The sequence below is a fragment of the Balaenoptera physalus genome, assembly GCF_965194825.1.
Source record: "Balaenoptera physalus genome assembly, chromosome: 1".
Lineage (NCBI taxonomy): Eukaryota > Metazoa > Chordata > Mammalia > Artiodactyla > Balaenopteridae > Balaenoptera > Balaenoptera physalus.
In genome coordinates this window covers 23,869,339-23,892,785 of record NC_138882.1, presented here as the reverse complement: position 1 = coordinate 23,892,785, position 23,447 = coordinate 23,869,339, and the positions used below count along the sequence as shown (strand labels likewise).

Sequence of the window (23,447 nt, the reverse complement as noted above, 5' to 3'; positions counted from 1 at the left end):
AAATTTTATTTATTTTTTATACAGCAGGTTCTTATAGTTATCTATTTTATACATATTACTGTATACATGTCAATCCCAATCTCCCAATTCATCCCACCACCCCCACCCCCACCACTTTCCCCCCTTGGTGTCCATACGTTTGTTCTCTACATCTGTGTATCTATTTCTGCCCTGAAAAGAGGTTCATCTGTACCATTTTTCTAGGTTCCACATATATGTGTTAATATACGATATTTGTTTTTCTCTTTCTGACTTCACTCTGTATGACAGTCTCTAGATCCATCCACGTCTCTACAAATGACCCAATTTCACTCCTTTTTGCGGCTGAGTAACATCTTCTTTATCCATTCATCTGTCAGTGGACATTTAGGTTGCTTCCATGATCTGGCTATTGTAAATAGTGCTGCAATGAACATTGGGGTGCATGTGTCTTTTTGAATTATGGTTTTCCCTGGGTATATGCCCAGTAGTGGGATTGCTGGATCATATGGTAATTCTATTTTTAGTTTTTAAAGGAACCTCCATACTGTTCTCCACAGTGGCTGTATCAATTTACATTCCAACCAATAATGCAAGAGGGTTCCCTTTTCTTCACACCCTCTCCAGCAGTTGTTCTTGGTAGATTTTCTGATGATGCCCATTCTAACTGGTGTGAGGTGATACCTCATTGTAGTTTTGATTTGCATTTCTCTAATAATTGGTGATGTTGAGCAGCTTTTCATGCGCTTCTTGGCCATCTGTATGTCTTCTTTGGAGAAATGTCTATTTAGGTCTTCTGCCCATTTTTGGATTGGGCTGTTTGCTTTTTTAAAATTGAGCTGCATCAGCTGTTTATATATTTTGGAGATTAATCCTTTGTCTGTTGATTCGTTTGCAAATATTTTCTCCCATTCTGAGGGTTGTCTTTTCATCTTGTTTGTAGTTTCCTTTGCTTTGCAAAAGCTTTTAAGCCCACAGACAAGTTTCTAATAGGTTTTGAGCAAAGGCAGCATAACTGTGATAATAATAGCCTCCCAAAATGACCAAAGGGACATTAATACACATATTTGGTTTGCTTATTAAAAGTATTCCTTAATAATCATCTCATCTCTTACTGGTGTATTTGTTGAATGCTAAAAGTGCAGAATTGGACTTCCCTGGTGGTCCAGTGGTTAAGACTCTGCACTTCCACTGCAGGGGGCACGGGCTTGATCCCTGGTGGGGGAACTAATACCCCCCACATGCTGCGTGGTGCGGCCAAGAAAAAGCATTGTTGTCAACGTCATTTAAAAAAAAAAAAGAAAAAAGAAAAAAAAGTACAGAATTAATCTTTAGAAGTGAAGGGCCTGCAAGGAAATTGAACCTGATATTCTGGGCACATACTGGGGGATTTCCAGTTGGGTACTTTTCTTTGTCTACATGTGCAGCTTTCCTTCTATGTCACGGATGATTAGTATATTTTCATTCCGTCAGTGAAATGAGAGTTTGATGATCTTATTTTGTGTCAGTAGAATGATCTTGGAAGATATGACCAAATAGCCAGCCAAAGCCATAGCCAGAATCCAATCAGATGTCATTTTAATATGAGTTGTGTAGTCCAAAGAGACAGGAAGACTGTAAAAGAATGCAGGATTTCAGTGGGTTCAGAGGTTTTAGAGGTAAGTGGAAAAAAATGTACATGTATGTGTAGGTAAAGACATGTAAAATCTGATCTATGAGTACACAGACCTCTTAGGTAATGTATAACTGGAAACTAGGGTGATGTGGGCGTCACGACCATCACCTTATGGAGTTGTTGAGTTATTATCTTAAGGACAACTATAAACAAGGTTCAAAGCATCCTGTGCGTGTTGCCAAGAATGGATTCATGTTTTGGTTAAAATCTCTTTTTTGTTTAGTTTATTTGCTTGGTTTTTTCAGCCTCAAGCAAACTGAGAAGGCAAACTCAAAAATCATGGAAAGCGATAAAATTGGTCCCTGGTAAGCATCTTTCAATTCTGGGAAGATTTAGAATTAGATATAGATAGGGTTAACAGAATCAAAATCATCATAAAAATTTTTTTGTGTTGAGAAATCTATACATGTTGGTATTTTAAATATTTGTTACATTTAAGAGAATTGGGGCTCTTAAAGCCTTGTGACTCCAATTTAAAACAGATAATTGAGAAATTGGTTTAAATTTATGATTTTAAGTTGAAATCTAGCTTAACTGATATAACATATTGAAAAATATGGGAAAATTTAAGACTTGTCATATTTATTTGTTCAATTATTATATTTATAAGAATTATTATAAGGCTTGAAAAGTTTTGGCAGCCAGATAGCTGAAGTATATTAACTTTATAATGAATGTTAATATATTTGAAAGTGTTTAAGTTTATAAATGGAACCAAACACTATTCAAAGCCTTTTTAAAGTGACTGTTGGTCTTCCCTGGTGGCGCAGTGGTTAAGAATCTGCCTGCCGATGCAGGGGACATGGGTTCGAGCGCTGGTCTGGGAAGTTCCCACATGCCGCGGAGCAACTAGACCGTGTGCCACAACTACTGAGCCTGCGTGCCACAACTACTGAAGCCCACGTGCCTAGAGCCCATGCTCCGCAACAAGAGAAGCCACCACAATGAGAAGCCCGAGCACTGCAACAAAGAGTAGCCCCCCTCGCTGCAACTAGAGAAAGCCTGCACACAGCAACGAAGACCCAATGCAGCCAAAAAAAAAAAAAAAAAGTGTTATAGTTTGTTGGGCTTATAAATTGAAAAACTAGATTTCTACACTGAACTTAAATGCATAAGGAAACAACTGTATTCTTAACACTGCCCTGTGAGGAAAGTACTGTTATTATCTCTGATTAAAAGGTGATGAACCTGAGACAGAAAAACTTAATTGACTTCCCCTAGTTCACAAAGTCAAGTGATAGATAGAGCTGGGATTTGAACCCAGACATAACAGGGTAAGCAGAGACAGAAGTGTGCATGTGTGTGTTACTTTCTTCCTGAGCAGATATGAATGACCACTTTGGGAGATGTTTAGAAATAGCAGGAACACACTTTGTTGGGGCAGGAAGAGTAGGAACATCCCTTTGGCAGTCAAGCCATTGGGGGTTTAAGCCATGTAGTTCTGGCATTAAACATGATCTTATTTTATAGTCACAGGCTGAGGAGCCCTGAAACTTTGGGTGATATGTGCTGCATCATTTAAACCTCACAATAGCCTTGAAGGGCAGACAGATATTATCGCCACTTATGGATAAGCAGGATAAGGATACTGAGGCAGTGTGACCTTGGATACAGAGCTAATAGAAGGTGGTTACAATATGTTGGTTACAACATAGGTGTCTAAAAGTAGGGCCAGCTCCTCTTGACTGCACTGTCTTCTTACTTATTATGATGGCTATTTTTTTCCTGTCCTGTAGAAGTAAGTATAACATTTCACATTTATACAAATTCAGTTAAAAAATACCACTCATCAGGTACAATTCAATCACTCACTCAACAAATATTTATTGAGAACCTACTACATGCTTGGTATCAATAATTACATATATATGTGTGTGTGTGCTCCTGTGTGTGTAAACTTGCTTCTCTGTCATTTGGAGAATTTAGTTTCTGTATTTTTAGACTGTATTTTTCTATAAATTCTATACTGTATCTCTTCAAATGGATATTTAATAATTTTCACCCAATATTTTTTCCTAGTGCGTTCTTACCTGAACATGAGGCCGGTTGTGGTAGGTCTTGGTTGCATGGCAATGAGTTTATCAATGAACTTCTGGCCCTGGATCTCCCTGAAGCCCCTTGTGGTCTCAGGGTGTAATTCCAAGAGCTCAGGAGGGTCATCGTCAGGTAAGGACTGGATAATGTGTATGTAACCCTTCATGCTTCCAGATTTTGGCACTGGCTGACATATGTGAAAATTTAAACACTGTTAGTTTTTGCCTACATATTTACTTTTTGTAATGTATGAAGATGGTATTTCTCCATGAAATTTTATACATTATTTTATTCTTATTTGTTGGTGGTATATTCTAGACACTTCTGTCAAAAGCTGCATTTGGGCTATATTGTAAAGTGCAGTTGCATGCAGTTGCATAATAGGCACATATAACTTTCTCACTGGGAAAAGAGAGAAAGAAAAAAAGAAAGAACAAAACACATTTCAGAGGCTAGCGTGATTCTGACCACCCACTGCCTCAGTGAACTACACCCACAGATAGTGGATGCAATCAAGTTTAACAAATCATTTTACTTTGGTAAAACCTACACAAGAAACGTGGGAATGATCTTAAGAATAACTGACCACTGAGGGGATGGGGGGTGGGTGGGCAAAACTGGTGAAGGTGGTCAAAAGGCACAAACTTCCAGTTATAAAGTAAATAAGCAAAAAAATAATAAAATAAAATAAACATTTATCTAATAGGGAAACAAAAAGCTCTTTCTTCCTGTTTACCAGCTATATCTCCCACTTGATAAGTTATAACTAGGTACTGATTGGATAAAAGCTCTGTAAGAGCAGTTATTCCTTTGGCTGATCCCCAAGGTCACAACTACTTAGGAAAAAATATGGCTTCAAAAACCTATTAAGTGATAATGATAAATGTGGCTGTGCTGGTTAAAAATATGTCAAGTTCTTTAACATTCAACCCTTCAAAAGATGGAGTCTAATTCTCTTCTTGACTGGAGGCTGGACTGAGCGACTGCTTCTATCAAACAGAAATAAAATGGAAGGGATGGAGTGGGACTTTTTTTTCTTAAACTTTAAAATCAAATTTTATTAAAAAAAATTCAGCTCATAAAGTATATATTATTCTACCCTCTGTCTTTTTTTCCCAGCTTTATTGAGGTATAATTGACAAATAAAACTATATATATATATTTAAGGTGTATAACGTGATGATTTGATATAAATATATGTTGTGAAATAATTACCACAATCAAATTAATACATCCGTCACCTCATATTCTCTAGCATATTTCAGGTACACAATACAGTATTAGTGTTAGGGGAACCACTGACTGAAGACACCCGCCCTGGCCAGGCCCAATAGCAGCCACTAGCGTGAGTCATCTTACAACAGGAGGTCCTGGTAAGGAACACGGAACTAACAAGCTATCACTAATCGGAAGAATTCGGGAAAGGTCAAAAGGAGAGAGGAGATTCCAGTCCATATATCCTACCAACCTCCCAGAGTCCTCCTCGCTGGAAACCATCTTGGCTGAATGATGCGCGGTACCACCAGGAAAGACCCTGAGTCAGAGTGATTGGCCAGAGGCAACCTGGAAACTAACCCCATCACCATGAAACCTGAGACTGCAAGCCACGTGGCAGAGCGGTTCTCCTGGGGTCCCTTACCCTGCTGCTCTCCGTCCAGGAGCCCCTTCCCAATAAAGTCTTTTGCTTTGTCAGCACGTGTGTCTCCTCGATAATTCATTTCTGAGTGTTAGACAAGAGCCCACTCTCGGGCCCTGGAAGGGGTCCCCCTTCCTGCAACATTATTAACTGTAGTCCCACGCTATACATTAGATTCCCAGAGCCTCTTTATCTTATAACTGAAAGTTTGTACCCCGTGACCAATATCTCCCCATTTCTCCCTAAAGCGGGACTTTGGAGACCAGGTCTTAAAAGGCACTGGAGCTTCTTTTCTCTCTCTTAGTTAACTCACGCTGGGGAGTGACAGTTGCCATGTTTTGAGGACAATCAAGCAGCCCTGTGGTCCTTAATGTTGAGGCACTAAGACTTCTGGCCAACATATGAGCTTGTGGGTTTGGGAGTAGATCCTCCTGCCTCAGTTAAGCCTTCATGACAGCAGCCCCAGCTGATATCTTGACTGTAACATTACGAGAAACCTTGAGCCAGAACAATGCAGCCACGCTGCCCCAGGATATATGTTGGTGCAGTTTTTGTTTATTAGATTATAAATCGATTCATAAGGAACCCACAATGTTTAAAAATGAATTGTATCAGCCTGGACTAAAAGGGACAGAGACAGTAAAACATGAAGAGAGGACACTTCAGATAGGAAGTACAACTACAGACAGGAAGCAGCTGAGGAAACTATTTAGCTGCAAACATGGGCTACTTCCTACGGAATTGGAAGGCTAACTCAGAAGGTGGAACCAAGATCCCAGTGGAGGGAGGCAAGAGCCTCTGAGTCCTCCCAGGAAGTAAGACTGAGTCCTAATCAAGGAACTGCAACATTTACCCATTTGGATTTCAGAATTTCTGTGGACTAGTGAGGGTTACATGCCTTCCACTTTCCCCTCTTTGAAGGGAAATGTCCATGGAAGCACAGTCCTATGCTTCTCCCATCACTCCCTGTGATATATATGGTGGTGGTTGGACCAGATCAAGTGTCTTTAATTCAAAGATCTTCATATGAAGAGGAACCACTTAAGGAGTTACACCCAAGGACCTGCACCAAAGAGTCTCATCTGCTCCAGGACCTCACAAGATCCTTGACCTTAACACTGCAATGAAATGAGAACTTGCAGGTGTCTGAGAGGAGGTGAGTGCATTTTGCATATGGAAAGAATGTAAAACATTTGTGGCTAGAGGGTGGATTCTGAAAGTTTAAAAACCTTGCGCCAAATTCTTTAACTCTCCTCCTCTCTATCTGATTCTGTGGCTGCTTGACTAATAGAACACTGTACAGAATACTCATTCTGTGTCATGTCTGGTCCTAGGCCTTAAGTGTTAGAGAGAAAAAAAAAAGAATAACTGATCACTGACAAAGAAGACAAATGTTCATAGGGCCAGGAAAGTGGGTAGAAGTGGCTTTCTTGATATCTTCAAGGAAAACATTGACCAATTAATGAGGGCCACAGGGAAACATCAACTAACAAGTAGAATCATTGATAAAAAAATTTATCTGCAGAAACTAAGATTTTGACAAGGAACAGGAAGAGGTGGCAAGTTGGAACTGTCATAAAATTGCCAATGTTTAAAGCAACTAAGTAACTGAAATATACGGTTTCAGAATCCCATTCTGTAGTCTGATAGAATTCTGCCAATGGAATTGTATGCTGCATGTTACTGTATTTCTTATTCTCTTGTGCATACTCAAAGTAACAGCCTGTATACAAAAACCATGCCCACTGCACTTTTTTTCTTTTTTGCATTTGAAAGATTTTCAAGGATAATTTTACCTTAAGGGTTGACTTTAGACTCTAAACAACTAAAACATTAAACAGTTTTTTAGAATGGAAATCTTAAAAGCAACAACTTCTAGCTTTTCCTGCCTTAACAGGAATGCTCACCCAGAGGGCGTCGTCTTCCTTCTCATCTTCCATCACCTCCCCTATGCAAATTCCCACCCATCACACTGATGTCAAGTCCTCCCTCCATGTTTTCAGGCCAGAGGTCTGCAGGATTTGTGCCTCTGCTAGCAACCATCTGCCAGGGGCACAACTGCTGTGTGTAAACTGGAGTTTCTTGCTCCACAAAGATGGAGGTCTAGATGGAATTTAAACACTAAGTAGAGAGAGGACAAGGGAAGATGCAGAATTGCATCTTCTTGGGTGCTTGGGGTTGGGGTAAAATCCTTGAATCCCAGCTCTCCTTACTGTATGTGGCTGCACCCTGAGAACCTCAGTTTCCTCATCTGAAACTGGGGATAACATCTGTTTCACATAGTTGTTTTGAGCATTAAATGAGAAACAGACATCAATTGACAAGCGTGGATCAGATCAATACAAGTTAGCTTTCTTCTGCTTCCTTGTGCTCTGTATTTTATACTCTAGGTTCCTGGAGGGCATGAACCATTTATCATTCTTTTTATTTACTGGCCAGCATAATGCTGTATTTAATACTGTAGACTCCAGGTTGTGCCCCTGTGGAGGGTCTTGAGAGTATGGATGGGTAGACGAAATGGTAATTAGTAGAGTAATGGCAATTTACTTTTGTAATACTGAAAGTTAATAAAAGCCATTAAAAGTGAACATTAAGGGGGCTTCCCTGGTGGTGCAGTGGTTGAGAATCTGCCTGCTAATGCAGGGGACACGGGTTCGAGCCCTGGTCTGGGAAGATCCCACATGCCGCGGAGCAACTAGGCCCGTGAGCCACAACTACTGAGCCTGCGCATCTGGAGCCTGTGCTCCGCAATGAGAGGCCACGATAGTGAGAGGCCCGCACACCGCGAGGAAGAGGGGCCCCCGCTTGCCGCAACTAGAGAAAGCCCTAGCACAGAAACGAAGACCCAACATAGCAATCAATTAATCAACCAATCAATAAATAAATCTTTAAAAAAAAGTGAACGTTAAATACAGATTTTAAATAATGCAGCAATATTTAGTTAAAAAATAATCAAGTAATGTTAAGAAATGAAATCCTTTTCTTACCTCATCAGTAGAGAAACGGAAGTCATCTTTCAGCACTTCAGGATTGCAAAATTTGTAGAGAAGGGTGTTTAAACATCTCCTGTCCCAGCTGTCAGTCACCCGGCCACCGTAAACCACCTCCCCAATCAGGTAGCGCAGTGTCTGCCACGGAATATTGGACTGTGCGCTCAGGAAATTTTCCAACACTTTTATGGCAACCTTTAGAAAATCCACTAGTTTTCATTATTTTAGTACGTGTTTTCAGGTTGCTTTCATGATTTAACATAAAATCAACAACTCAAACAGCTACATATATTTTCACTTTAACAATATGTGGAAATAAAAAGAGCAACAAAAATATTAGGCTATACATTTTTATCCATTGATTCTTTTTTGTTGTTGAACAAACACTGAAATAGTTAATTGATTAATATTATTATTTTTTGAACAGACAAAACAAGCATGTAGTACTGAATTCAGAAGATACAAAAGGATAAACAAGGGAATGTAAGTTTTCTCCTGCCCCCTACTCTAGCCATCAGATTCCCTCCCTTGAGGCCATCACCGTTAACAATGTCTTTGGTACCCTTACATAGATATTCTATGTAACTTTATGCACATAAATTGATTTAATTGTTCCTTTTCTCCCTCCTTACCTCACCTCCTCTCTCCCTCCTCCTTTCTACCCTCCCTCTGTCCTTCAACTATCTCTCATCTCTCCTTCTGTCTCATCCATCTTTTTTCTGTTTTCTTGTCTTTATACGCACTGTCCTGCAATTGAACAATGTATCTTGGCTATTGTTGTTCAATGGCTGCAACAATTCATATTTCCACTAACAGTGTGTGAAAGGATTCTTTGCTATGGTTCTCTCTTCCCTTGCACTACTAGGAGGTGTTGCCCTATGTAATTTTTTGTACTTTGCTGTTAGTTTAATTTGTATTTCATTTGCTACTGGTTATTTTTAGCATCTTATGCCTATTGGTCAAGAGTTGATCTGTACATTTACCTATTTTTCCTTTGGATTGTTTGTCTTTTTCTTGTTAATATGTAAGAGCTCTTGGTATATTATAGACATTAACTCTTTGATAGTTATTTGCATTGCAAATATTATCCTAAATCTGTGATTTGTCTATTGACTTTATTTTGTCACCATTTGCCATATAGAAGTTTTTATAATCAAATACGCCTATCTTTTCTTTTATGGTTCTGGGTTTCCAATTTTAGTTAAGTTGTCCCTAACTCCATGATTGTACATGTAATCTCCCAAATTTATTTTTAAAGATTTTTATTGTTTTATAAGACATCTAAAATTTACTCCATTCTGCAATTTATTTTTGTATATGGTATAAGATAAAGGGCCAAACTAATTTTCTCCCAGCTGGATGGCCAATGTAACCAGTAACCTTTACTTTTTAAAAAAATCCCTCATTACTGAGTTAAAATACTTTCTATGTCGAATATTAAAATTTCATATAAACTCAGATATTTGGAGAATACAGAATATTTCTGTATTCTCCATTATGTCCCACTGATTTATTGTCTACTTCTGCCAAACACTATTGGATTTAGTATAGTGGATTTTTTTTTTTTTTTGGTATGTTTTGATATCTGGTGAAGGAAGACTCTTGCAGTATTTTAATTTTTTGTACATTTCTAGTTCATTCTTCAGTGTGTCTTCATCCATGTCAATTTTATCAATTCCAAAATGTCCCTAATAGGGTTCTAATAACATTAAATTTATTCATAATTTTGGAAGAATTGGTAGTTTATGATATGGGAAGTCTTCCCATCCAAGAGAGAAGGCAGGATTAAAAAAAAGAGCTGTGGAATCAGACTGCCACAACTGTGTAACTTTGGTGAGTCTTTTAAGTGTCCTGTGGCTTCATTTCCTTATCTTTAAAATGAGGATAATTAGTGTACTCACTTCATAAGGTTGTTGTGAGAATTAAATAATTCATGTAAAGTAATAAGAACATTTTAAGCTCTCAGCAAATGTTATTCTTCTTTTTTCCTCCTAATTTACAGTGTTCATTATTTAGGACACATACAGTTCTTGTTAAATTTTTTCCTGAATATTTAAAAATTTTTTATCATTATTGTGAATGTACTACGTGTTCTCTACTTCCATTTCTAGGTGTTCATTGCTAGGGAAAAGTTACTGGCTTTTATATGTTTATGTTTTTACCCAGCCACTTTACCAAATTCTCTCATTACTTCTAATAGGGTGGCTATTTTTTCTTTTAAACTAGTCTCTCAGGTTTTCTAGATATAAAATTATATCATCAACAAAAGGTATTTTTTTCTCTTTTTTCCCTCTTTTTACAGCATTAATATGAATTATGTATTTTCTTATCTTAATGCATTTATTAGAACTTTTAAGGCAATGTTGAATGACAATGGTGATAAAAGGCATCCATGTGTGATTCTTGATTTTATTTGAAACAATTTCAGTGTTTGGCTATTTAGAATAATATTTGCTTTAGTTTTTTGGTAGTCGTTTTCATAAAGCCGTTCCTTTGAATCCTATAAGAGTTCTTATTAGGAATGGTGCCTGAATTCGTAATAAAGCCTTTTCTACAACTATTGATCTGATCATTCAAATTGAAATTATAGATTTCCAGATAATGAGCCACTCTTACATTCTTGGAATAAACCCTACTTGGTCATGGTGTATTATTTGATTCATTGCTGAAACCTATTAATAGTTTAATATAGAATTTTTACATCAAGTCCTAAGTGAAATTAGCCTATAGTTGTTTTCTGTATTATCCTTACCAATTATTCATATTAAAATTTTGTTGGTTTCATAGAATCAACTGGGGAGATTGCCATCTTTTTCTAAGGTCTGGAATAGTTAAAAAATTTTTTTAAATTAATTAATTTATTTTTGGCTGCGTTGGGTCTTCGTTGCTGTGAGTGGGCTTTCTCTAGTTGCGGTGAGCAGGGGCTACTCTTCGTTGCAGTGTACGTGTTCCCATTGAGGTGGCTTCTCTTGTTGCGGAGCACAGGCTCTAGGAGCTTCAGTAGTTGTGGCATGTGGGCTCAGTAGTTGTGGCTTGCGGGCTCTAGAGCGCAGGCTCAGTAGTTGTGGCACAGGGGCTTAGTTGCTCTGCGGCCTGTGGGATCAATCCAGGACCAGGGCTCAAACCTGTGTCCCCTGCATTGGCAGGCAGATTCTCAACCACTGCGCCACCAGGAAAGTCCTGGAATCGTTTAAATAATGTTAATATATCTGTTTTTTAAAGTTCAGAGTGAACTAAGTTGTGAAACCATTTCATTCTGGTGTTATTTGAAATTTCTCATGGCAATTGGTCTACTCAAAATTTCCATTTCTTTTTGAGTGTTTTGATAATTCATATTTTTCAGGGAAATCATTGGCTTCATCTAGATTTTCAAACGTTATTAGTCTCATCAAAAACCAATTATTAAATTTATTTTTCTTTCCTACTTTTTTGTATATTATATATTTCATTAATATTAATGAATATTAATATTAAAATTATATTTATTTTTACTTCTTTTTGTTGTTTTTTCTAATCTCTTAAGATGAATGCTGATTTCTTGTATTTCTTCTTTAATAATGAATATTTGAGGTAGTTGTTTTTGTTTTCCTGAGCATAGCTTTTGTATCTCACATTATTTTTGGTATGAAGTAGTCTCATTTCTATTGTGTTTGAGATATTTTGCGACTTCCCTTTCTAATATTCTCTTTATCTTCCCTTTTAATATTCTTATCTAGAGGCGTGTTTCTTACTTTCCATCTTGTTAAGATATCTTGGGTCAAATTTTTACTATTTACTAGTTTATGATTAGAGAATGTGACATAAAATCATTAAATATTTTTCTTTGTGGCCATTTTATTTTATTTTTATTTTTATTTATTTTTTTAACATCTTTAATGGAGTATAATTACTTTACAATGGTGTGTTAGTTTCTGCTTTATAACAAAGTGAATCAGCTATACATATACATATACATATATTCCCATATCTCCTCCCTCCTGCATCTCCCTCCCACCCTCCCTATCCCACCCCTCTAGGTGGTCACAAAGCACCGAGCTGATCTCCCCGTGCTATGCGGCTGCTTCCCACTAGCTATCTATTTTACATTTGGTAGTGTATATATGTCCGTGATTGTGGCCATTTTATGATTGAGTTTTCTAACAGTTCCTTAGCTATATGAAAAAATATGAACTGTCTATTAGAAAGACGTTAGGTTCTATATACATCTGTTCTATAAACATCTGTTAATCAAGTTTGTTGATTACACTATTCTATTCTTTTTCTTATTTTTGCTTATTAGAGCTAATTCTGAAAGAGCTTTTTGAAATTTCCCACAATAATCACATTTATATAATGTATATGTACACATATACATGTGTCTATATAGACATACATGTATGTATATATGTGCTATAGTGTACCACTCTCTGATTAATCTAGAGACCACATAGTGAAATAGCTGAGAGCACAAACTCTGAAGCTAGACTACCTGTGATTGAGTTGTGTCTGTTCTGCTCACTCATTAGGCAAATTGCCTAACCTCTCTGTACTACATTTGTAAACTAAGGATCATACTGCCTTCTTTATAGGGATGTTGTAAGGTCTCAATTAATTCATAAAGTACTTAAAACCATGCCTAAGAGAAAGCACTATAAAAGTTAACTATTTTCACGACTCTTATATCTTCATAAATTCTTTCTCTTGCTACTGTTTTGTGCTTTTTCAGCTTAAATTCCATTTTGTCTGATATTAATAATACCATTCCTGCTTTTTGCTGTTTTTATTTTCTTGGTAGTTTCAAGCTTTTTCATTAATGTAAGGGTTTTTCATATAAATTCCGTATAGTTGAGTTTTGTTTTGTAACCCAATGTAATAATTTCGCCTCTTAATAAGAGAATGCAATCCATTTATATTTAATGTAATAACTGTTAATATTCCTTTCATATTGCTTTACATTATTGTTTATTTTAGTATGTTGTTTCTCTCCCTCCCTCTTGTTTTTAGTAGGTTGATCAAATTGTTATTTATTTGCCTTTTTCTTCTTCATTAATTTAGACATTATACCATTTCCATTACAGGTTACCTTTCCTTTCCTTGAATTCATATTAAAATAACATTTCTTTTTTCAAATGAAGAGAAGATATCAATTATTTCCCTACCAAAATTTTCCATTTCCCCATTTTTTTCCCTCTGCCCTCTCTAACGTTAAAACCACTAATAAGGTGCAACATTTAGAAAACTTTTACTTCCCTCCACTCCTCTTTCCTTTCCTCACATAAACACTTCAGAAGGTTTTCACTCTCCTCTTCACTCTTCATGTACATGCTTCCTTCTACTCCAACTCCTAGGCTTTGTTGAGATAATTTAGTACTCTTAGCTTAAGACTATTAAGGGAATTTTTCTTGTAGTATGACTCTTCCTCTTAAATAATCTATATTTAGCAATTAGACTACTCACCCTCAACTGTTTATTATTATCCATTTTGATTTAATAATGTACTGAAAGGCTTACCAATATACTGCTCACCAGTTTCTACTTCTTTTCATTTTCCTTTATTTTGTGTCTCTATTTTTGATATATTTGTAAATAGTACAGATCTTACTCAAGCATTTTCCACAGATAGAGAGCATGAATTATAATATTATCTAGGTCCTAGCTGATATGCAAATATCCTTCTTTTACCTTGACAAAGTGAATGACATCTTGGCTGGGAATAAGATTCTTGGCATACAGTCTTAGTCTCCCAGATTCTCTAGATGTTATTCCACTATCTCCTAGCTAGTGACGTAGATGACAAGTCTAAATGTCATCACTGTTCTTATAAAACTTGTCTTCAAAGCTTGGAGTTCAGGAATTTTCCAGCTTATGTCCAAATGTATGTCTTTATCACAACTCTACCTGAATTAGTAAGGATTTTCAATCTGTAAACTCAAATCTTTAATCAGTTAAGAGACAATAAAATAGATTTCTTCTTAGTTTGTTTTTTCCATCTATTCAATTTCCTCCTCAGGAATTCATATCATTTGAATGTTAGGGGTTCCCTTTAAATACCTTCTTAATTTTTGCCTTATGATTTCCATCTTATTGTAGCTTTCTTTCTATGCTCTGAGTTATTCCTTCTATTTGATTTTTCTAGCCATTAACTCAAGTCTCAACCATGACCATTTTTTCCTTCAATTCTTCTACCTCTTTTTTTTTTTTGGCTGTGTCAGGACTTAGTTGCAGCACGCAGGGTCTTTGTTTTCATTGAGGTGTGCGGGATCGTTTGTTGTGGCGCAGGCTCTTTGTTGTGGCACATGGGCTTCTCTCTAGTTGTGGCATGTGGACTCCAGGGCACGTGGACTCCAGGGTGTGTGGGTTCTGTAGCTGTGGTGCACGGGTTTTAGTTGCCCTGTGGCATGTGGGATCTTAGTTCCCTGACCAGGGATTGAACCCACATCCCTTGCATTGGAAGATGGATTCTTTACCACTGGACCACCAGGGAAGTCCCTACCTCATTTTTTTTTTAAGTTCAAAAATCACGGTGTGTGTATACAACTCCAATTTGTTGATGAGAATACATGGAGCCTATGCACTAATTAACACCTCTTGTCACGTGTGTGTAAATAAGTCATGCCAAAACACAGTGATGCTGGCCCTTTTTTGTGATAATACATAATCTTTGGAGATAGTTTATAATCATAAACTGAGCTAATAAGACAAAAATAAAAATTCCATAATTTGGAAAAAGGCAAAAGGATGACCACATTATCTTTTCAATGTCCTACTGAAACATTGTCTAACATGCTCATTTAAGGATTATTAAATACTTCAGGAGTATCTACTTTTGTTTTGACTTACTACTTACTATTGATTAGAGCACTTTACAACTCTGTGAGAGTATATGCTAACTTATGGAAAACTGTTAGCCCTGTATCTGTTTCTTTCTGATAACAATGCAAATGAAATTTTGTCCTGTAGAAATACAAATGGTTTCTGGCTCATAAAGAAAATTACAACCCAAATGTTACAATTTTATTGCTTGTAGGGCATTTACGAGTTTTATATGTAATTTGGTAATCATATTTCATTGCAATATCTTTCAGTAACTATAAATATTTCTGTTCTCTTATACTTTTTAAAAAATAAATTTATTTTATTTATTTTTGGCTGTGTTGGGTCTTTATTGCTGCATGTGGGCTTTCTCTAGTTGGGTGAGCAGGGGCTACTCTTTATTGCAGTGTGTGGGCTTCTCATTGCAGTGGCTTCTCTTTTTGCGGAGCAAGGGCTCTAGGCACGTGGGCTTCAGTAGTTGTGGCACGCGGGCTCAGTAGTTGTGGCTCACAGGCTCTAGAGCGCAGGCTCAGTAGTTGTGGCACAGGGGCTTAATTACTCTGCGGCATGTGGGATCTTCCCAGACCAGGGCTCCAACCCGTGTCTCCTGCATTGGCAGGCAGATTCTTAACCATTGCACCACTAGGAAGTCCCTCTCCTATACTTAAAAAAATCAGTTTAACCATCCTGCTGGTTCTTTTATCAATGAGTTAAAAAAATATTTGACAAGTGCTCATTTAAAAAAATTGTGTGTGTAAAATGTGTATGTGCATGAGCTTTTGTATCCTTATGGGCTCTTATAATTTTCTATTTCTTGTGTTCTTTCTTTGTCTATGGGATTTTGTTAGATATGTTATTTGTCCCGGTCTTGTCTTTGGAGCTTAGGTCCAGGTTTTGGGGAGCTTTCAGTGGTGACAGCCTTACATATGGTGGAAAATATATTGATGTTTAGTCCTATGGCTTGGTAGATAGCACCAGTCAGATTGTCAGTCCCCTGAGGAAACTCTCCAAGTTGCCTGACAATAAGCTGGCTGAGCCTGGAACTCCCCCTAGTGGGAGGAGCTGTGTCCAAACTCAACTCACTGAACCAGAAGTTCCTACTTCCTTAATGAGAGGGCTGTGCATGAATCCAATTTCCCCCAGTTTCAAGGTGCTAGCATTTGGAATTTCTAGACAACTCCCTGAACATCAGGTACCAAAACTCAGACATCTTGGCACCAAGGCAGTCTCTTTCCCACTGGCAATGATGCTCTCACATTTGCCACATTAAAGGGGAGAACAAAGGAGGGGAAGGGTATTTCTTTTGGAGAGCAGTGCCATGATGTAACCAGCTGCTTCTGGCTTAATGAATCCTCTCTGCCAAATGCCAAAAGGAGAGCAGCATCCCGTGAATTCCAGCCTGCACCAAGTGATGCTGCTGGTATTCACCCAAGCTCTTTGCATGACAAAATACCCTGCCATCACCTGGCCATTCATAATCCTCCATTTATTATTTCCCTTGCAGACGGTTTAGTATATATTGAAAAAAATATATACTATAAATATATGTGCAAAAATGAGATCATACTATACATGTTCTGTTATAACCCAATTTTAGTAATCAATCTTGTAAATGTGACTAACTTCTTCTATATCAATAATAACAGGAATTCTTTAAAGGCTTTTGAGATATATTATCAAATTGTCTTCTGGAAAGTTAGGAAAAATTAAATTCTCAATAGCAGTATGAGATAGTGCCTGTTTCTCTGCATTTTTTAAATTTATTTTTTTAATAGTTATTTATTTAATTTATTTATTTAATTTTTTTGGCTGCATTGGGTCTTCGTTACGGCATGTGCGGGCTTCTCTCTAGTTGTGGTGTGCGGGTTTTCTCTTCTCTAGTTGTGGTGCACGGGCTCCAGGATGTGTGGGCTCTGTAGTATGCAGCATGCAGGCTCTCTTGCTGAGGTTCACAAGTTCAGCAGTTGTGGCACTAAGGCTTAGTTGCCCCACAGCACGTGGGATCTTAGTTCCCCCACAGCATGTGGGATCTTAGTTCCCTGACCAGGCAACGAACCCGCATCCCCTGCATTGGGAGGTGGATTCTTTACCACTGGACCACCAGGGAAGTCCCTATTTCTCTGCACTTTTGTTTGTTTATTTTAACCACTGTGGTAGTGAAAGGTGGTATCTCATTGTGGTTTTAATCAACATTTCCTTGGTGATTGTATTTGGCAGTGTTCTCCAGAGAAACCGAACCAATAGGCTGTATATACATACAGAAAGAGCTTTATTATAAGGACTTGGCTCACACAATTGTAGAGGCTGACAGATCTCAAGATCTGCAGTTGGCAGTGGGAAATCCAGGAGCGCTAGTGGTGTAGCTCTAGTCTGAAGGCCAGCAGGCTCGAGACCCAGGAAGAGCCAATGTTTCAGTTCAAGTCCACAGGCAGGAAAAAAGACCAGTATCTCAGTTCAAAGGCAGTCAGGCAAAAGGATCTCCCTTTTTGTTCTATTTGGTTCTTCAACTGACTGGATGAGGCCCACCCAGTTTAGGGAGAGCAGTCTGCTTTACTCAGTCTACTGATTTAAATATGAATCTCATCCAAAATCACCCTCACAGATACACTCAGAATAATGTTTGACCAAATATCTGGGGATCTTGTGGCCCAGTCAAGTTGACACATAAAATTAACCATCACAATAACTGATGAAGTTGAGCAAGTTTTCACAATCTTATTGCCTTTTTGTATTTATACTGTGAATTGCTTATATTATAACCATTTGTCTAATACATGGTGCAAGTATTTCCTCCGCAGTATATCATTTGCCTTTGCTTAAGCTTTGAATAAGGTTTGGACAGACGTGTGCTTGAGCTCATGTTCCTTGACAAATACCCAGAATGCAGCTGTTTCGTGTTATGTTCTGGTTACGTGCAGAAGCACATACTCTGATAGGCAGTGTGGCTTGCAGTGAGTATGACAGCCCCTTGTGAAAACTGAAAAGCATAATGCACACGTAGGAGAGATGGAAGGGTACCCATCTAGGGTGGGTCTAGGAGATAAGACACCCAGAGGCAGAATCAAGATTTTCCTCAGAAAGTTTCTTTTGGATCTTCCCTTACATATAACTGAGTGGGTAATCAAGGCAATGTTCTGCACTGAGAGCACCACTGCAAGAAAATTAACCTGGTAAAAATTTAAGCAGGTGCTACCCATGTTTCCTTTAGCAATAAAGAAAACACCCTGCTATGGAGAAAAGATAACCCTCCTCCACTGTTGGTGGGAATATAAATTGGTGCAGCCACTATGGAGAATGGTATGGAGGTTCCTCAAAAAGCCATATGATCCAGCAATCTCACTCCTGGGCATATATCCGGACAATGTTAGAATTTGAAAAGATGTGTGTACCCCTATGTTCATAGCAGCACTATTTACAATAGCCAATGACAAGTGAATGGATAAAAAAGATGTGGTATATACGCACAATGGAATACTTCAGTCATAAAAAGAATGAAATAATGCCATTTGCAGCTACATGGATGGACCTAGAGATTATCATACTAAGCAAAGTAAGTCAGACAGAGAAAGACAAATACCATATGATATCACTTATATGTGAAACCTAAAATATGACACAAATGAACTTATCTACAAAACAGAAACAGACTCACAGACATAGAGAACAGGCTTGTGGTTGCCAAGAGTCGGGGGCAGGGGAGGGCTGGATTGGGAGTTTGGAACTAGCAGATGCAAACTATTATATATAAAATGGATAAACAACAAGGTCCTATTGTATAGCACAGGGAACTATATTCAATATCTGGTGATAAACCGTAATGGAAAAGAATATGAAAAAGAATAGTATATATAACTGAATCATTGTGCTGTAGACCAGAAACTAATACAACATTGTAAATCAATTATACTTCAATTAAAAAAAAACAGTCTGCTATATTAAACACAAATAGAGGGTTCTATATAGAGAATAGTGAAGAAAGGCTCTTAAGCTAAAGTTTTTCCCCTACAATGGGTCAATGTAATCTTTCTTGCTTTAAATGAATAAGTAAAAACAACAAACACTTTTGTGGTGATTTATATGTATCAGACACTGTTCTAAGTGCTTTGCCTCTATTGACTAGTCTGACTCTTATAATGCCCTTTGGCCTAGGTACTTTTTTGGCCAAGGAAACTAAGACGCAGAGAGGTTAACAAGCTTGCTCAATGGCTTGTAAATCCTTGTTCAGCTACAAGCGGAGGAGCTGTAATTTGATTCCCGAAAAGAAGCCTTCCAAGTCCATGCTTTAAATGTTAGCCAGCCCTTATTGCCGAGTTACAGAGTTCATTGTCTTAGAACCATGAAAAACACTTAGTATTTGTGTAGATACACACTAGGCTTTTCTGTATCTTATTGTTATTTATTTGTTGTTATTATTGTTTAAGGTACCACACTTGCCTCCAAGTCTGAAGAACTAAACGCGTATGCAAAATTCCAGCCCAACATTCCATAAATTTTTCTTTCATTGATCAGAGCATTGAAGAAACATAAGCTGAATAAAAGTTTTTTCCACCATGGTCCACAGTCTGGTTTTTCAAATATCTCCTCTGTTACCTCTCCACTCCCACTATATCCAAATGTCTGAAGTAAATTACTTTTCAACCCCTGGGGATTTTCCACTGCAATCTTTAAAACAGATGTGAGTAAAAATAACATGTGAGGACAGATACAGGCACTAGGACTAGGGGGGACTCTTCTTTGCATAGAGAACTACCTAAGAATATAACTGTTTTTAAGATTCAATGGCAAATCGAAAATCCTGTGTTATTCTTTTCCCATTTGAAAACTTCTGTAAAAGGATTGTATCAGATTTCCTATTGCTCCAATTCATACCTTAAAATAAGTACAACATTGTCATTAAAAGCACTCCTGTTTGCTCTGGAAGCCCAGCATTTTAGAAAGTTTGACAGCGAAGAGTTATTATATTCTAAATGCTCAATGGCAGCTAAATGGCTGTAACAGAATCAGGGTTGCATGGCCTCAGCAAGGCAGCAGATAGAGGGGGCTCCAAATTATAGGAAACAGAGAACTCATGGAACCAACAAAAGTATCTAATCATAACAGATAATTTGGTGTGTTACTAAAGTGTTCTGCTTGAATTGAAAATCACTTTGATTGATTTTTTAACTAGGAAAGTTGAAGTGAGGAGGTACAGGAGGTGAACTGGGGAGAGAATCACTTGGAGGGCTTTTTCTTTAAGAGTGTGGCTGTAAGTCCGATCTGGCACACATTCTGCCTATGCCATTGGTGAGTTTTCTTTGCTATTGACTCCATTTTTTGGTCAGCTGGACACTTGTTCAACAGAATCGACCAAGTCTTAGTATTTATTCAAATTTAATGGTGGATATGATTAGAAGTCACAGATAATTTTTAATTAGGACTTCTTAGTCAATAGTTTCAACCTGCTTTTTGCCAGACCTTTTTCAGAGAATTAATAACAAATTATGAAACAGAGACAGGAAAAAGCTAGAGAAGCAAAGGGCAAGGAAAGGACACAAATTCTATACTCTGTACTCTGGTTTATAAGAGTTGGAAGCCTAAGCATCCTTGTTTGAGAAAACAAACATCTAAACTGTGAATCACTTGAAAGCAAGGACCTTGTCTATACTTTTGCATCCTTCCTGCTCCACAGCGCAGGGCTGAGCACAGCAGAAATTTAGCATACTACAATTAGCACTCTCTTCTTAATTCAGAATGATGAGTGCAAGATAATTTACATTCAAATAGTGTTTCTGAGTCAATATTAAAATCTGTTATACCTTTTCCTTACCTTTAAATTCTTTTGAAGAATAGGAATTGGGAAAGAACTGTCTGATTTTGAGCTTAACCATAGCCTAAACCCAGGCTCTATTGTCACATTTGGACTATTAAATCTGCAAAATAAAAAATTCATAAATATTTTAATGTGAAAAATTTAAATGAAACCAACATGTTCTAAGAATCATAGTTATTTTAATGTTTGAAGTGGTCTTAGATACCCTTTTAATAATCAAACCATAAGAACTTTCATGTTGCATAAGAATTTGCATAAGACCCATTAATTCCCATTTTGAAAAAGTAGTTTTCCCTCCCTTAGGTACAAAAATGATATAGGCTTATTGCAAAAAAACTTGGAAAAAATTACAAATTAAGGACAAAATGACGAGTTCTACTCTGGTTAAATCTGGCACAATTGAACATCATAATAAACAATGATGGTAAAAGTTTATAATCCATTGAATACAATAGAAATCCATGAGTCCATGCTGTTATAAATAAATAAATAAATGGGGAGAAAGAAAATTCCCTTATAGTAGAACATAATTTAATAAATTTAGAAGGAATTGTGGAGTTAGAAAGTTACCATTTGGCAAATAATTCAGTAATAATTCAGTCAAAAATTATCAATGGAAGTGAAAAGTAGTGGGTGAAAGTTTGAGATGTACAGATCATCTGAAAGTCCCTACAGTTGGTAGATACCACTTTAATTAAATGATCAAAATTAATATTCTATACTTCTATAAACCAGAGTATAGAGTATAGAATTTGTGTCCTTTCCTTGCTCTTTGCTTCTCTAGCTTTTACCTATCTCTGGCCCCCCTAACTCTGTCCAGAAGTGGGACAGATTGACGTCTTGTGCCTCTTGCTATGACGTACCAAGAAGGATACAACTTCACTTCTGTGGTATTCCTGCAACACTGCATAACCTAACTCTAACCATGAGAAAATAGCAGACAAATCCAAACTGATGGACACTTTACAAAATAACCGGCTTGTACTTTTCACAAAACGTTAAAGTTGTGGAAGACAAAAACAGACTGAGGAACTATGCTAGAGCAAAGGAGATTTAAGAGACATGACAGCCGAATGCAATGAGAAATCCTGAATTGGAACCTGGACCTAACTTTTTCTTCTTTTGCAATAAAAGATATTATTGAGACAATAGGCTAGACATGATTAATTTCTGTTGATTAGATAATCAGTATACACGCTGCAGTACTTAGAGGTCAAGTGGCATTATGTCTGCAACTTACTTTCAAATGATTCAGAAAAAATTACATATACATGTATGTACATATGAAAGAAATGAGAGGGCAAACGTTAACAATCATTAACTCATTTAAAGAAAGAGAGGTTAAGGGTATAGTTTGTGTATCATTCTTGCAATTTTTCTGCAAGTCTGAAATTATTTTTTTAATTTAAAAAACAAACCAAAAACAACAAAAGCAAAAAAACACTAAACAAAAAATTAAACAGAAAAACAAAAACTAATCTGAAATTCAACAGAGTAGGTGTAAGTATACTTTTCTCTTTTTCCCCTCTCTGTCTGCATCTCTCTCTCTTTCTGTCATTTTTAAAATAAAAATATACTGTACATACATGTACTTTACAGGCTACATATCTGTAGCCTGCTATTTTCCTCTAACACCTATAAGGTATAATTTTCAGCACTATTAGTAGTGGATTGAACATTAAAACAACATTACATTTCAAATGTTATTAAAAATCAAAACAAAATATATACTATTTAATCTGCAAGCAAAATATTTCCTTTTAATAACCACTCCATCATGAGAGTGGGAAAGAGAACTCTGTGTCATGGTCTGTTACATCACTACTCAACGTTGGGATTATATATCAACATCTTACAACCCTTTTAGAATTTGGATTCCATGAGAGGGGGTTTCAGGTCTCTTCATTTTCAATTACATATGTGAGCAACCACATCCAAAGATCTTACCTAAGCATGATTCTGACTACTCTATTCATTGTTTTCTATACCCAGTCCATTTTCTACCTTTACCCCAATTTAATGGAGGCCACCATGAGGCCATCTGAAACAACAGATTTGGTGGCAAGGCAACACCTCAATCTGATTACCTTTGTTGTTGACCTGGCTCCTATCTAGAAGAAAGCATTCAATGTGAAGCTCCTGAGAAAAACCTAAGGCCACGGTCTTATCTTCTGATGTTTGGGAGAAAGAAATAGCTAACATTTTTAAAACTGTGAGAGCCCAATCTAGTGGACTCTCAGTTTAGACTGTAGGCTTAAAGTAGAGGGCTCCTCCTTTACCAGAGCGATTATTCTTCATCTTTGCTTACAAACTAGTTTTGTTTTTTTTAAATCAAAGTTCATCTCTCTCTTATAGGACTTCAGTAAAAGTGGCAAAAAATCCACACCAAATTTCTGGCCACTTTTCCTAGAGCTACATGCTTGGTAAGCATGTGGTCTGCTTCCAAGATATCACAGGGAACAGTTTTGCCACGTGGTTGGCCATGGCATAACAAGGGCCATCAGCATTCAAGTCTTCAACTTGAGTCCTTAC

At 37.2% G+C, this 23,447-nt stretch overlaps 1 protein-coding gene across 4 annotated transcripts in view; it reads right to left on the bottom strand.

Annotated features, from left to right (window-relative positions):
• DNAH14 (dynein axonemal heavy chain 14) overlaps positions 1-23,447 on the bottom strand; it is a 67,157-nt gene that overhangs the window by 31,068 nt on the left and 12,642 nt on the right. For 3 of the 4 annotated variants that reach the window (XR_014254163.1, XM_082427206.1, XM_082427207.1), the window contains exons 1-4: positions 20,913-23,151; positions 19,541-19,768; positions 8,312-8,509; positions 3,685-3,875 (exon numbers count right to left, since the gene is read on the bottom strand). Coding sequence is in view for 3 of the 4 variants with exons in the window: in XM_082427206.1 (XP_082283332.1) it covers positions 3,685-3,875; positions 8,312-8,509; positions 19,541-19,768; positions 20,913-21,035 (740 nt within the window). In the remaining variant the exon portion in view is untranslated. Of the gene's footprint in view, positions 1-3,684; positions 3,876-8,311; positions 8,510-19,540; positions 19,769-20,912; positions 23,152-23,447 lie in introns of those variants that run through there. The other variant, XM_082427208.1, reaches the window with a different exon arrangement.